The sequence below is a fragment of the Macrobrachium rosenbergii genome, chromosome 11, assembly GCF_040412425.1.
Source record: "Macrobrachium rosenbergii isolate ZJJX-2024 chromosome 11, ASM4041242v1, whole genome shotgun sequence".
Taxonomy (NCBI): domain Eukaryota; kingdom Metazoa; phylum Arthropoda; class Malacostraca; order Decapoda; family Palaemonidae; genus Macrobrachium; species Macrobrachium rosenbergii.
In genome coordinates this window covers 40,734,764-40,750,711 of record NC_089751.1, presented here as the reverse complement: position 1 = coordinate 40,750,711, position 15,948 = coordinate 40,734,764, and the positions used below count along the sequence as shown (strand labels likewise).

Below are 15,948 nucleotides of genomic sequence, written 5' to 3'. Positions count from 1 at the left end.
AATATTCAAGTGCAGGCCATAATATAGGGTCTTTGTACATTAACAGACTTTATCACTTATTAGAGAGCCAGACCCCCAAAGTGTCTTATGCTGAGGTGCTACTGTATATTACTGACATATATTAATACAACTAAAATTACGGAATCAAGAGAGAGAGAGAGTGTGCTTTTGTGATCAAACTTGTATGTACTGTAAACATAGTTGTTGATTATACTGGACATGTACCCAAATGGATTTGTAACCCATTTCTCAAGAAGGTCAGTCATAATTGGTCATCATAGCTTAAAAAATATTTTTTTAATCAAACTGTCATTTCTGGATCGGGGTCCCGTGTCACCCGGTGAAATAGTCCATTCAGCACTTATTTCTAGGTAATTCCGTTGCTAGATACCAGAGAAAGCTAAATGAAATGCTGGAGTTACTACCCCCAGAGCGAGCTCCACTAGATGGAGTCGTGTATGGAAAAGGGTGAACTACAAAACACGGAACCTTATCCTATTGAGATTCCCAATGTCAAAAGTCCCAACGAGAGAGGTGCCGATACAAGCCCATGCACTACTCGCGGACTGTATACAAGGCAACACTAGCCGCATTCCATGATAGCACCCACCTCACTAGAATGAAGTTTATCAAGGGAGGGAGAGAATGAAAAAACAGGGTGGGTCACCGGGTACACTGGCCCCTCTCCAGAAATAGATTTTTCCTTTGTCAAAATCCTTTTTCTGGATCGGGGTCCCGTGTCACCCGGTGAAATAGTAACAGAGAAATAAACATCATTCTTATGCTATTAAAGACTTAAATAGAAACATTGAAAACTAGGAGAATTCTACCCTGAACATAAGTAAGGTCCTCTAAGTTCATGTAATGAAAAAAATGTAAGTGGTCACCGTCTAAGATCATGAGCTTAGAATAGCACCTGAATAGGCTTGTATTAAGAAAATACTTCCTGCCTAATAGCAGACCCAATGACCAATCTAAGCTGGAGGAAAACAGAAATCTTAAAAGAAAACTCACCCAAGTCCCTGAGGAGGCTCTATGGTTTCCCTGGAAAGAAAGGTGCAAACACTAATGTTGGTGATGAAAAGAACAGGTGCAAATACAACAAGGTATTAGTACAGTATATGCAAAACAAAATAAACAAAAAAACCAAAAAGGTGCAAAAGGACACATGACATTGGTATTATCTAATTCATGTCAAAAATTTTAGTGAACATGTATTCTCAAATAAGTCAAAACACTTTTCACACCAAATTTCCACTGAAAGCTTGGCCCGATTTCTAAAATTCTGATAACACCATCTGAAATATGCCTTGACTTCCAACTTTAGAGTAACAGTAGCTAATACAATTATAACTGCAATTTAATGGTGAACCAACAAATTATTCTCAGACCTAAGTACATGCTCGCTAATTTTCTAGTCAGCAAGCTATTATTTTATTTGCACATAAATATGTGGGAGTAAGAAATCAAAAGTTTAATATTAATAAAAAACAGTAATTTTTTATTTACATTACATATCTGAAGAAAAAGTTCATGTTTATGTACTGACTACACTGTGAAAGCCAAGGAAAGAATTGGGTAAAATTGCTCTCAATTCTGTCCATTTTATTGTAACTAAACAGTAACTAACAAACGTATCCCCTATACGATCAATTCAAAATGTACCAAAAAACTTGACTGCTACATACAAACCCATCACTCATTGTAGCCCAACTTTGCAGTCAATGAACTGTCCCATTTACTCAGTCACTTTTTAATGAGAGTGGCAATGTATATGTAACTGCATAGTATTGGAAAGGAAAAATTGAGCTGTTAAAAATCTGAGACAGGCTGATACAGAACCATTAACCCATCTTACAGCTCCTGTAATTTGAATGAGCAATAGATTTGTGGCTGTGTCTAAACAGAGTTGTGTTTATGAAACAGCAATCCTGGTAAGCACGACCAGCTGGAAAAATTTTGTGACTTAAAACTGAGTTACTATGTCCAGTTTGATTCTCTTCAGTCTACTGCCACTAAGTGTTCCAGCTTCCATGAATACCTTGCTCTTTTTTTTTTATTTACAAAAAAGATCACTTGGGTGAGACATGTGAGTTTAGAAGTGGGACTCAGTATTTCACTGAAATAATTTATAATAATAACACAGGACTGAGTGGCTGGAGCAACTTGTTGACAACAAAGCTGGGTAACCAATAGCAGTGTGTCTGTTGTGAAACAAATATCAATTTTGCAAATGGTAATAAATTTACTGCAGAGAACTTGATGTCTTAAGCGATACTCCCCCTAAATTAATTTCCTTGTTTGGCATTAGAAGTAAATAACCATTTCATAGGAGGTAATAAATGGCTGCTTAGTTGCTTAAGGTGGATGTCTTAAGTGTTTCTGGAATAAAGTCTTCAACTACTGGACTGATTGCTTACTCAGGGTTGACACAGGTATTAGTAAGTGTTTTCAGTTATAGTATTTAGTGCTGGTAAATTATCAGGTATTAATAAGTGTTTTCAGTATGTATTTAGCGCTGGTAGGTTATCAAGTACTGATAAGTGTTTTCAGTATTAGTATTTAGTGCTGGTAGGTTATAAGTTTTTCAAAAATAGCTAATTGTGGTGTATCTCTAAAAGATTTCTTTCAGAATTTCAAAAAAGATAATTGATACTTAAGAACACTGTTAGTATTTGTAGAGGAATAGGCTGCACTTATAACCTATCTATCACAGGTTACAGTAGGTAAAGTTGGTAACAGAAGGTATTCACAAAATATGGCAACTGACATGGAGGGGAGGGAAGGGTTGGATGCCAAACCCATAATTATAAAATGGTGCAACTGTACTTGCCAAACTACATAAAGTACTGGGAATTAATCATTGTAAGTCCAGCCCAACAAGAACTGGACAGATAGTCTTCCCTAGAGTAAAAGCAGCAAGCAGCCAGAATCTACAAGAAAAACCCCAACAATAATAAATCACTAAAAAGCAATTATAATTTCAAGACACCTGTTTAATGTATAATTATGGAAGTGAAGGCATTTATAACCCTACAGATTATACACTGATCCACCGTCACTAGTACAGACTGAACACTTGAGTATTCTAGATAATGCAGATAACATAATGGAATGCCCATTTGGATACATAATGCAGGGTTCCATAATTCTGGGAAATATACATCACTGAATTAAGAATTTTCTAATAATTTCAATTGCATGATTATCTATTCTCATTATATCTAGTATTTCAGTCTAACAATGCTATAGAATGAACAAATAGGTTTTACAAAATAATGTACTTTATACAAAGTAAGAGCTCACACAATACAGCAGTTAACATTTCCTAAACACCATGTCAGTGACAACACCAGAAGACACATGTAGCAAATAAATACCCAACACTATGTACAATGCTGTAATTCCTCTTTGAATATGAAAGTGCCTTGAAATCTTTTGACTAATTACACACAATTGTAAATACAAACCAAAATGTTAAATATGATTAAGGGGGAATTACATTTAATTATGTCCTCTGCTCAAGAAATACTGACTTTTACAGATAACTAAGCTTGAATGTTCATTATCTTTTACCGTACAGAGATCAGAGCAATAACCAAAACTTTACAAATAAAAAATAAAAAATAACATGTTTATCAGAATTTACCATTCACTTCGTAGTAATAAAACAAAATTAAACCAACTACTCACTCTTCCATAATTTTGTCTTTCTTTGGAGGCGACACATTTTCATTAGATGATGACTGCCGCTTTGGTGGGGTGAACTGACGATAATCTGTGTCACTAATTACAGGAGGGCTACACACATCAGCCTTTTTTGCTGGAAATACCAAGACACATTTACAATTAGCTTACACTAATGCTTCGATGAGCTCATTTAAAAAGCAATTTTTTTTTAGAGAATTACAACCTATCCTTCGTAACCCCAGGATTATAGAGCCAGAGATTCTCATAATACAATTAACTCAAAATCAGCAAGTTGCACAATTTCTAAGTATGTCAACTGAGATTTGCGAATATAAACACAATAAAAGTTACCCATCCCTATATTCCAATAAGTAGCATAAGTGGGTTAGTGATTGCTGGGTACTCTCAAGGTTCTACAATCTACTGAGTTTTCAGCATTCTTTCCCTAGACATGACGAATGTTTACCTTATAATTACTATCACTGGCAATATGACTGAAGAGTAAAGATTACCAAGATATTCCAGATGAAAAATCACTTCCAAGAATTTTACAATTGTAAAATAATAAAATGATTTTCTTAACTCCAATCCAAACTGCAAAACTATTATGTAGATAAACAGTAGTGCAAGCTGATCACTAGTACCTTTCTTGCTGCCATGCTTCTGCTGAGACTGGTTTGGTACATTTCCAATGTAATGGTCACTATCATCAGTATCTTCTGAACCTGATGTTCGATCTCCACGTGACCGTTTCCCACTGCTGCTCTGCGAAGTGTTTTTTTCATCCGGGGAATCTTCTCGTACCTTATAATTACGCGCTCTGGTTTTTCTGATTTTAAATGGAGTCGAAGTTTCAGGTACTTCTGTTGGCTTAGGTTTTGGAGCACCTTCTTTATCCCGTGAGGATGATTTTGAAGATCGATTATCTCTTGATTCACTTTTCTGTGACTTTTTACGTTTGGAAGGTGACTCTTTTTTACTTTTCCCACTATCAGGTTTCTTTTCAGTTTCTTTATTAGAAACCCTAGGATCCCTTGAAGAAGTTAATGGCAGCTCTGATGGTTTTGGCTGTGTGTTAATACTAGTTGTAATAGTTTCAGCAGCTTTTAGCCGGGGGTCACGTGATGCTTCTGGTTTAAGCCTTGAGACGTCTGCCTTGATTCTAGGATCACGAGAGCTTTCAGGAGCTATCCTTGGATCCCTTGATGGCTTATCTTGTTTTATTCTTGGGTCCCGGGACGACTCTGTTCTAGGGTCACGCGAAGTCACGGGAACTGAAACAGCAGCTACGTGTGGAAGAACCTGTTGCATTCGTCGAGGGTCAACATGGATGGTTCCACTCACCTGCTGAGTACACAAAACCATGTTTTATTTAAATTTCTTGAACATTAGAAGTAATCCTGAATAACTTACAGAACTACCATTATATCAATTACAAAGTTCCAAAAGTCCTAAATAATATTTCATACAAACCATATGTATAATGTACATGTATTTGCATATCATGCAACCCTTTAAATTTTGTCTCCAATAGATAACTACATCAAGTAACCTGTGTTGTGCCAGTTCATTATCTGGTACATTATACTAGGCAGCTTACCAAACTTAGGGCATATAAAAAACTAGTTAAAAATATTAATGGGCAGTGTACTATTTATCTTGAAATGAAAATTTACCAGCCAAGGAGAACTTTTGAAATTATCAATGTGTCCTTTTATCTTCCAGTTTTGCAAATGTAATTAGATATCTCGTCCCTTAACTAAACTCTAATTATCTTTTGCTGCATCACTTATCTCCATTTCTGCTTTTCAGGTTGGAATTAGAATAGGTGAAGTTATTTCTTTCCACCAATCAAGGGATTAAAATGCTGAAATAATTTGAGTGCAGTATTCAATAAACCAACTTAAGATAAAAATCCTTTAGTACCATTCATCTTTGCATGTACAATATTATTTTAGTCTTAAGAAGAGTAAAATCAGGAAAAATCTTAGCTAACCTCTGTACCTCTACATCTTGCTGTATTTTCTTTCATAAAACTGGGCTGTACAGCCAGTATATTATTCATTTTGGTTGGTTGGACCTAGCCCCCCCCAACAAAATATGCCCCAAAAGAGGCAAAAATTTGTGCTGTAAAAAGCTAGTATCTTGTGGAGAGCTAGTCCATGTCCTTTAACTGCTGTACAGATACTTAATTCACTGCTGTGGTCAAGAGAGCCTCATTAGGATTTAGTGGAACATGTCCCTTCTGTCCACCCCTCACCTGGTATTCAAGCCTAGATTCTCATTTTGAGGTTAGAGCAAACCATTAACAGCTCATGAAAATGAAGTATGGATGTTGAATGCAAAGGAATAAATAAAAATACATATGCAATTTGCAATTTACATAGTATATGTAAACAGTACGAAGAATTCCAAGTTTGAAAATGGTTAGCATCGATGAGCAGATGGATTGCTGTCTTATGGTCCCTTGGTCATGTGCAAAAAATATGATAATTAATAGGTAGCAAAAGGTTCTAAGAATCCAAGAAAAACAATTATGCGTAAGACTGATCTCCTCGCTGGGAGTTCTGCTATCTATTAATGATTTCCCCTAATCATAAAAATAAAGCATCAGTTTTTCCTTCTGTATATTCAGATTAAGTACTTGTGGCATTTCTGGTATTGCATTCTGATTTGACAAAATTAGACCAAACAGTATAACAATAAAACTTTCACTCTCTATAATCAAGGTTACTAAACACAGTAACCTTTCATTATGACCATCCTGAAGACTATGATGACCAATCACATTTTTTATAGATGAAAATAACATTAGACCTCCTCTTGAATCTAAATCTTGATGTATTATTAGAACTCTTGAGTCCAGTCCATTCATTGAGAAACAAAAAAATAGAAGTAATAGAGTTGTCGTGGTTAGTGTTTAGGGGGTACCACTTTCACTATAACTAGTACAGCATACTGTGAGTGAAACTTAGGTGTCCTTTTGATCTGCAACAGCATTGCTTTTCATTTTCAACTTCACCAGTCTTGCCCCAATTTCCAGAATTCATTTGTGGGCCAATAATTTGTACCAACCATTAAATGAATAAAAAACTGTGACCCAAGTGGTCTGGTTACTTGAAGCAAATATTAGTCAAAATGAAGCAGACAGTCTCAGGCAAACACTGGGATTACAAGGCAACTGTACAGAATAAGATGGAACACCATACCTACCAGACAGAAATTTATGCACGTAAAATCAACATTCACTGGTTAATAACTGAAATCATGACACATTCTTCCATACCATACAATGACATTTTCCTCAACCATACAAGCAGTCTCCACAACCAGTGACTTGGTTAAATCAATTAAAAAAATATACAGCCCATCACAACACACTGACCATGGCCAGAAAATTTTTTTGGGCACAAAATACTTATGGATACAATTATGCAAATAAGTTAGCACAAGTAGTTACTCTACAAATAACTGATAAAGGATACTGTGCACTACATGTATTTAGCTGTAGCATTGGACACTGCAAAATAAGAGACAACTTATGAAAATGTAGCCAGCATTAAAAACTGCAAAACAAAACAATGTGTGCCAATTTCACTTGACCAGTTTTCTATACTCAACGCAAAACCAGAAAGCACTAGGAATGAAACCTGTTAAGATGTTCCACATAGCTATGTTACTTGCAAATAATTCTGATTAACACATTTCAGCCAACAGCAAACTTTGAAGAGAAAAAGGGTGTCTTACTCCAGTAATTTCTAATACTGTCTGTATAAGTATTTCACTGCCAACCTTAACGAAGTATTCGTAATCATCTTATTGTGTTCTTAGCTATATAAATAAAGATTTAATCAACAAGCAAATCATCAAGGGCTTTATGAGTATTTCAATTTTTTTGAGGTCTACTGAAAATATTTTTATATATTTATATATTAATTTCCAAGGAAGTCCTTATATATCTTGTAAAACCTTCACTGAGCAATAAAAATAATCTAAATAAATATGTACTGTAATAAAAAAATTCTAAAACATATGCCCAAGGGACAAAAGACACAACTACTGGACAAGAGTCACATCATAGCATCATTATAAAAAATAATTCTACAGCTGAATGAAGAGTAAAATGAGAGGGATGCAACAACAGATCTCTCATAAAACGCAAACAATTACTGAATTCCAAGAAGAAAATAATGAGAAGCAATGTGCAATTTCAGCTGTAAAACCTACAGACCCAGTACCTGAAGCTGATGTCTTTGTGTGTGTTACACCAAAATCCTGTCTTGAAACTGCCTATGATTTAAGAGGCCAAAACAAAGTCTACAACTCCAGAAGAGCTATTTTACACCTGAATAAGAATTTTGATGTACTACAGGCAAAAATAATGAGAAATGAAAACTGACACAATATCTTGTTTTCCTGCTTATTTGTCACAGCATAAATGCCTTTGAAACTGGAAATACACTTCTACAGTATGCCCATAAGGCACACTGTAGATGGTACAAATGATTCTTTGCAGTGTCCCTTCATCCAGCTGCATTGCTTTCTTCCTTTTACATTAACTCATTCCTTTTGGTCTCTTCTTACCTAGCCAAACATCTTCCTATTTTACCCATCTGTAATCAAGTCCCTTGGGCAAGCTGTGATAGCTTAGAAATTAACTAAGTGACCTCCTAACAAAAATTATAATACAGTAATATCAACTGAAAAAAATTGGCATTGATAAAACATACTTCAAAGAAAACAGCCGCCAAAAGTATGAAGATGAAGAAGGTATACAGCATACGAATAAAACTATACAGTATACTGTTTATGAATTAAATAATTCACACAAATATAGGAAATCATGCTGTTCTACAAAAAAAAAATAGGTTAAAACTGTTTTAAAGAAAAGATCTACCAATCATGACTTGCATGTGTTAGGTAATGACAAGTAAAAAGGAAACAAGTGTAAGGATGAAGAGGGTTTACACGGTATAAATTAAATTATTCATAGAGAAAAACTAAACCCACAAGTTTACAAAAAATAAAACTACCTTATGTTGAAGGAAAAACCACAGATTCTTCACCGATACAATGAGGAACTCTAGCGCATCTCCTTAGCAAGGGAAGCACGAGGATGACAATATATTCAAGTGTAAGTGTAAGAAGTTACATACATTTATTCAGGCATATATAAACCCACATTTCCCCCCAAAAAACCTTGATTGAACAAATGACCATATATCCTTACCTACAGCATGAATCTCTGAGCATAATGAGGTGTTTTGCAAGGGACCACTGAAGACAGAATAGGTCCTTAAGACCCGCAATTTAATTTTAATGTTATTTTTTATATACATAAAAAGAAAGTTGTTCTTAAAGCCAACACTCATCCATTCCTTACAATTTCATGATAACTAAGAAAATAAACACTTCAAGATTTTATAAAAAAAAAATTCATTCACTATATCATTTTCCTAAAAACATAAAAAAGGGGGATGGCCATCAAAACCAATTAATCCTTGCACGCCTGATGATTGTGTAATGGAGTAGGGGGTTGAAAAACAACAATACCTGATATCAATTTTGTAAAATGTACCACGTGATGCCATGTTATGACTATTAGTTTAACTACATAACCTAGTCACAGATTTTCAAACTCTCACAAGGTTGGCCTGAAAGATTTTCCTAAATGAAGAAAAAAATTGGAGCAACATGAAGTTAAAATGTTGGACAGCTAAGCACCAGGCAAACAGTTGAAAATTGCAAGGCAGATCAAATGCAGCAAGAGCCAAAGGGATGCTGTAGGGAATCTTCAGCATCATTTATAGTATGTCACATACAGCCCACTGTAATTGGTAGCCTCCTTCAAGGACCACATATTCCTAAGACTATTACTCACTACAGTATAGTAATGAAATATCAAGATTTATTAGAAAAACTTGAAGTGGCGCATCTCCACAAGCTATCGTTTGCAAACAATTCTGCTGACACACACTGGAATCACATTACTGTACAGTATATGCTTTTCTCTTGCTGCTAAAATGTTAATTCCCATTTCCATTAATTAAAATGTGGGCAGTCATTTTTCACAATGACTAATCTTAACAACCTGCAAAATTCAGATCCCCTTTCTTAATTCATTTTTGAGTTCTATGTTTAACTGACTTAGGATTTTGTTCTTTCTCTTTCATAATAAGACCAGCCTGAGAGAAAAATTATTCTTTTGCCAAAAAATGTCTACTTCCTCTTATCTTTTTTTATGCGAGAATTGAATGTTTTTTTTCCTTTGTTAACAGCAACATTGAAAATTCAATCATTCATGTTTCCCAAACCAAGCATTTTCACTAAGATTTCTTGTAATTTGTTTTGTTTGAAAGTCACCATAAATGTCTTTTGTTAAATTTATTTCATTCATGAAGAGTAATCAGTATTGAAGCATGCCTTCAATTTTTCTTAATTGAAAGGGTAAAAAAAAATTAAAGGGTCTTAGAACCAGTTTTTAGACTACAATAAATTCAAGTAACATCCTTTATTCCTAGTAAATATATTATAGCCACATTCCAATAAAGAAAAAGTTCCTTCCCAAACCAAAAGACCTCACAAAAGTGCAACTGTCTACAAGGAATCCATTCCAGGGCCAACCTCACTTACCACTGGCCTGCCTATAAAGTATGCAAGATGACCACTCTTACACTACTGTCATTTTTGGAGGCATGGGTACTAAAGTATATGATACTTCAATACTGAACTTATATAAAAATACTACCCAACAGGAAACTTTCCAAAAATATATTCTTTTGAATAACATGCAAATTTGCAAAAACTTTTTCCTGCATATAATGACAGATATTTCTGTAAGTAATAAAATTAGTTTCTCCAACCCGCTACGAATTCCAAACACACAGATTCTACGAAAAGCAAGTTACCTTAACCAGCGAAGTACGTCTACAAGCACCAATTCATTATTCCAATTAATACAGGCTTATTTATAAGATATTAACTGCCCATAATACAGAAAAATCTGTTCATATGTTTTAAAGTGATGAAAGTATTTCTACTAACTTGAGCTTGAAACAACCCAACCACCAGCTCTCTGGACATCCCAATCTACCATAATGCATTTGGATTATGTAAGGGACAGCCTTACTTCATGATATAAAGCTATCTATGCAGTCAATTAGCTTATCACAACTCTGTGATATTAGCAGCCTCTATGAGAAGACTATGTATACCTTCTTTTGGGGAAAGATCAATATATTTTGGGAATTAGTACCAAAAGACCTCCAAATAAAGGTATTAAAACAAACACCACTAAACATACCAAAAAGCCAAGCAAAGGAAGGGAATATAAAATGCTAAAAAGAAAAACATATACATATGTATAAGGACCTTTATGTCTTCCTTAACTGGCATCTGGCTTTTTTTCTTGATTTTGTATGATCGAAGAATCTCGGCACGCCTCTCAGCAGAAAGTGAGGGGTCTTCAGTAGGCTTGCTCTATAAGGTAACAGAAGGGACAAACATACAAATATTGAACAGACTATCAGTAAAGAAAAGAACAAAAAACACAGACATGCCGTAAACATAAAAATAAATATACTAAAAAATCAAATGGTATAACAAACTTAGTTATATCTATATGAGGTAGTAGTTGGTTATTTTTCCTTTTTGAAGAATGAAAAATAAAAATTGCATGTTTCATCTCTATAATAATAAATTATCTGAATGTCACGTACAGGCAAGACTTCCACCTATAAGTTCTCAAGTTCAACAACATCATTATATACTATAATTGCAATCCTATTAACCACATACCATAGCACCAAAATATACAAGATGCCACATTACACCATGAAAATTTATAACTAGTGTGGAGAGAAACATACTGATATATTCTAAAGTATGAACACCTACAAAAAACTATTCATACAGCCCTCTAATAACAAATGTTATTACACAATGTAATCACTCGTGAAAGTTTTCCTATACTAAAGAATAACTTTGCATACAGCTACCTTCATCTTCCAAAATCTGGATGGTTAAAAAAATAAAACTCTGTCTTTAAATGCAATTGACATTTAAACAATACAATGTCAGCCTTAAGAAGTTAAAAAATAAAACAGGTAGTTAGAAACCACATCCCAAACAGCCAAAACTTAGCTTGGACTAAAGTATGTCCTATAAATAGTGTTCATGAACTATGAGTAAAGAACACATTACAAATACTTGGTCCACCTGAACATTGGCGAGAGAAGAAGTAAGAGCTTTTTTATCATTAATATCAGTAAAAAAAAAGTGCAATGTTGTTATAAGTGACGTAATGAAACCCCAATAGCTTGACAAAGCCCCAATTATTTTGTAAGCATACAGAAAAAAAAACTATGAGAACCACAGCATTTATGTTTACCATTATACAGTATCTACCTTTTGGTTGGAAGCAAAGGAGAGCATCTGCATTATGAAAAGAGTAATAGAAATCTAAGGTCATTTCTAACTTGGAACCAAAGATAAAGACTGAAGTATCAACCCCAACACAAAAAGACGGATTGTTTAACATTTAGGAATCTGTCTAGTACTTCGAAGAACTGGTGGCCTCACTTGTTTTAACAGCCCATACAAATCTTTATTTTTAAAATAATGTGAGTACAGAATGGTCACCACAAACTGAAAATAAATCATCAACAGCACAGTTTAACTAGATCAATCAGTCAAATGATGACTCATAGGGCTATTCCAAAACCATTCTTTTTTGAACAAGCAAAATTCCGACAAATACCAATTCAAAACAGGAGACCAATTAATACACAGTAGTCTCCCCTGGATCAGAATGTTCATTAGATAAAATGAAAGTTAATGAAGTTATAGCCCAGAATTACGAGAATAAAGGGAACAAATGAAACATAAGGCCGGTAAATCCCTATGGAGAACGAACATCTTATATAAAAAACAAGAAAACTGCTATTTTTGCATAGACAAGATCCCTAACACAGGCACCACTTAAGTTTGGCTTGACGGTGCACAGTAGGTGATATCACAGGCATTTTAAAGTATTCCTTTGGCACCAGCTTTAATGCTTCTGTATTTTAACTTACATCAGTCTCTTTAGGCTTTTTCTATCCAGCTATCCCAATGTGTTACACACATTCTGCTCCAATTTCCCTCATTTATGAACAAATATGATGTTTTGCAATAACACAGGCCTTTCTAAAAACCATTCATTAATCATAAAATAGCCTTGCTCCATGTGAAATGGCTCCATGGCTCCTGTCACACAAACTCAAAAGAGGAAGCCTCTCCAGATAAGGCCCAAGACTCGAACAGCAGCAATTGCAACCTCATCAACTGTAGCACCTGCTGAGTGACATTTATACATTTGACAATGGGCATAAAGAAACCACTGACCAATAGTCAAAGCCTAAACATGCTGATCTAGTCTGCTCACTGTTTGGCCTTATTAGACAATGCATTAAACAGGCTCTTTTCCCAGGATAACATACGTGAATTAGGCTATATAATTTTACATCCTTGTGTACAAAGGTACAAGCATGCAGGATTACTGAAAAATAAAGTCCTAAACACTTAGCACATTTAAAGGAAAGTATACAAATCACTATAAAACACATCTACACAATATATCTTAATACTAAGAAGCAAAAATAATATAATAAAAAGTTGAGACAAACTGCAAACCAAAGGTCTGTTACTGGGTACTACTGTAGTGAAAATGGGAAAATGTTATAAAGGGTAAACATAGAACCCCAGCTGAGACATAACAGTGGGACAAAACTTAAATCTACAAAGCTCCCATATTAACCCAAATTAAAAACTGAACAAACAAAGCAAAAATTGTGTGACAACTTGAAGGAATCACATAAATGATGAGCTTATTTAGAGCGAAAAAAAAAATAGTACTGACATTGACATAGTAGTGGTGAGCATGCCACTGACTAAAAGGCAAAGTTACTAAAATAATGATAAACGCATTGAAAACTGAGCAAAACAAATTAAAGTGATGCAAGGAAAGAACAAACATAAAAATGAAAAAATCATGAATGCCACATCATCATGATAATCCTGGGAAGTAGAGCATCTAAAACAATTCAAGAGAGTCACACAGGGAAATGATACCTTCTTTCTCCCCTTCTGGCCCATTGGAGCATGAGCTGGACTTGCACCAAGTCTTTTCTCTTTGCAAGATCTTTCAAGTTAGTGTGACTGGAGCCATTTCTAAAACTAAGGATATCATATGATTAACATATTTGTACGAGCAACCTAATACTGGTCTGATTAAACTACAAGCGCCTAAAATATGTATTACAGTATAAACAATACCTTAAAAACAAATGATCATACACTGCATTAATCTCAAAATCACAGTTAACAGCCAAAATTATTACACACTTAGTAGATGTAAAAATTCTTCATACCATGCATAAACAATATCAAATCAAATTAGTGCATCATATGATGTAACAGCACAGTACTCATAAAAACCTTTTCCTCTGCATGACAAACACGACTGTTTAAATATATATCCACCTACAAACTTCAAACTAGCACATTATCTACATAGTCAACAATGCCCTGGCACCCAACAGATGCACAGAACCTTTATGATTTATATACAAATTTAAAATACATTCCCTTCATCCTAACAAAGGATGATCAGTGGTACTCACTGTTCACCTCTACACATAAAAACCACAACAACAACCTGATAACTCACCACAGGCTTTGGTGGCTCAGGTTTAGGTTCAGGCTCCACTTTCTGGTGTCGACTCTGGAAAATTATAAAAAAGCAAAATGAAGTTTTCATAACGAAACTAATATTGTAATACTTACCTGAACACCTGAATTAGCCCTGGTTACCCAATAGCCGAAACCATATCCCCGTAACTTTTACCCAGTAATTAGGTAATTAACTGTCAGCGTTACCAACGCTTACAGGAAATCCTGTCAAGATGAGTTACCTGAAGCACTGTTGGCAACGCTGCTGCAAGTCCCAGCCGTGCAAGGCCAGGTTCCCCAATTGCGTAATTCAAAGCACTCTCATGTATGAAGGGGTACGATGAACCTCCCATGCGGCTACTGTAGCCTTGCATGGATGGAGGAGATGCTGAATGTGCAGTCTCTTCGGGTTCTTCGCCGTATGTTGCAGCTGACATCCATGCAGAGGAGGGGGGGTTTTTGGAGAAAAGATCCTATTAATCTGGCTCAGCCTAGTTTCATCATGCTAATGTCCTGCCTAATGCTCCTCCTATGGATCCTGATCAATGGAGAATTCCAAATTCTAGCCTAGCTTGAATACCTAACTCCCCGCACCTTATCATGCATTTACAAGACCGTGTTGGCCACCACGAAAGGACCTAGCGAGTAACCCTTCTCCAACGAAAATTGGATGTCCCTGAGGTAAAAGGTCGTGAAGACAGACACCGACTTCCAAGTGGCCAATTCTAAAATCGCCGACACCGAATAATTCCTAAGGAAGGCCGAAGATGTCGCCATTCCACTGATACTATGCGCCCTCAGACGCGCCAACGAAGTCAAAGGTTCCAACGTTGATGAAGAGTCTTCCGACGCTTGCTGGATAATCTCTGTTTGCATTCTTGGAGACTGAATGCGAAGGGCATTTAGGAGAGACGAATAACTTTCTCGGACGAGGCAAAAGTTTCTCGGTCCAAGACAGATAGACTTTTAAACCCCTAACTGGGCATAATAGCATCTTGGAAGCCTCGCCTCCTACAAAGTTTTCTAAGGATGCCACTTTGAATGCCCTTGGCAAAGGATTCATTTCCGATTCGGACTTTGCCATGAATTCCGGTAGGTAAGAAAGAAAAATATCTTTCCCAGAAAAGGAGACTGACCTGGATACCGCCCAAATTTCTCCGATTCTCTAGGCCGTAGCCAGCGCAATTAAAAATAGAACTTTCTTAGTTAATTGCCTTAAGGGCAGAGACTCTAAAGGTTCAAAGGCTGCCGTTCCTACGAAATTCAATACCACCACTAAATCCCACGAGGGGGGGCCGAAGAGGAAGAATTGGGCGCTCTATTTTAAAAGATCTTAACAGATCATGAAGAACCTTGCTGGTTGAGAGTTCCAGAAGGTGAAAGCGGAACGTACTGCTCAGCATTGACCTGTACCCAGCAACTGTAGAATACGAAAGTCCTATTGTCTCTCCTTAAAAATAGCACGAAGTCTGCTACTTTCGCAACTGTTGAGTGTGAAATACATTGCCCTTGTTTCCAGCACCATCCACGATACATTGCCCACCTGGC

The 15,948-nt window shown here is 35.8% G+C and overlaps 1 protein-coding gene across 4 annotated transcripts in view; it reads right to left on the bottom strand.

The window, feature by feature from the left end:
- LOC136843356 (pre-mRNA cleavage complex 2 protein Pcf11-like) overlaps positions 1-15,948 on the bottom strand; it is a 67,562-nt gene that overhangs the window by 32,285 nt on the left and 19,329 nt on the right. The window contains exons 5-9 of one of the 4 annotated variants that reach the window (XM_067111661.1): positions 14,399-14,452; positions 11,062-11,169; positions 4,335-5,037; positions 3,694-3,823; positions 1,015-1,044 (exon numbers count right to left, since the gene is read on the bottom strand). In XM_067111661.1, coding sequence (XP_066967762.1) covers positions 1,015-1,044; positions 3,694-3,823; positions 4,335-5,037; positions 11,062-11,169; positions 14,399-14,452 — 1,025 coding nt within the window. The remainder of the gene's footprint in view (positions 1-1,014; positions 1,045-3,693; positions 3,824-4,334; positions 5,038-11,061; positions 11,170-14,398; positions 14,453-15,948) is intronic. The other 3 variants (XM_067111662.1, XM_067111664.1, XM_067111663.1) reach the window with 3 other exon arrangements.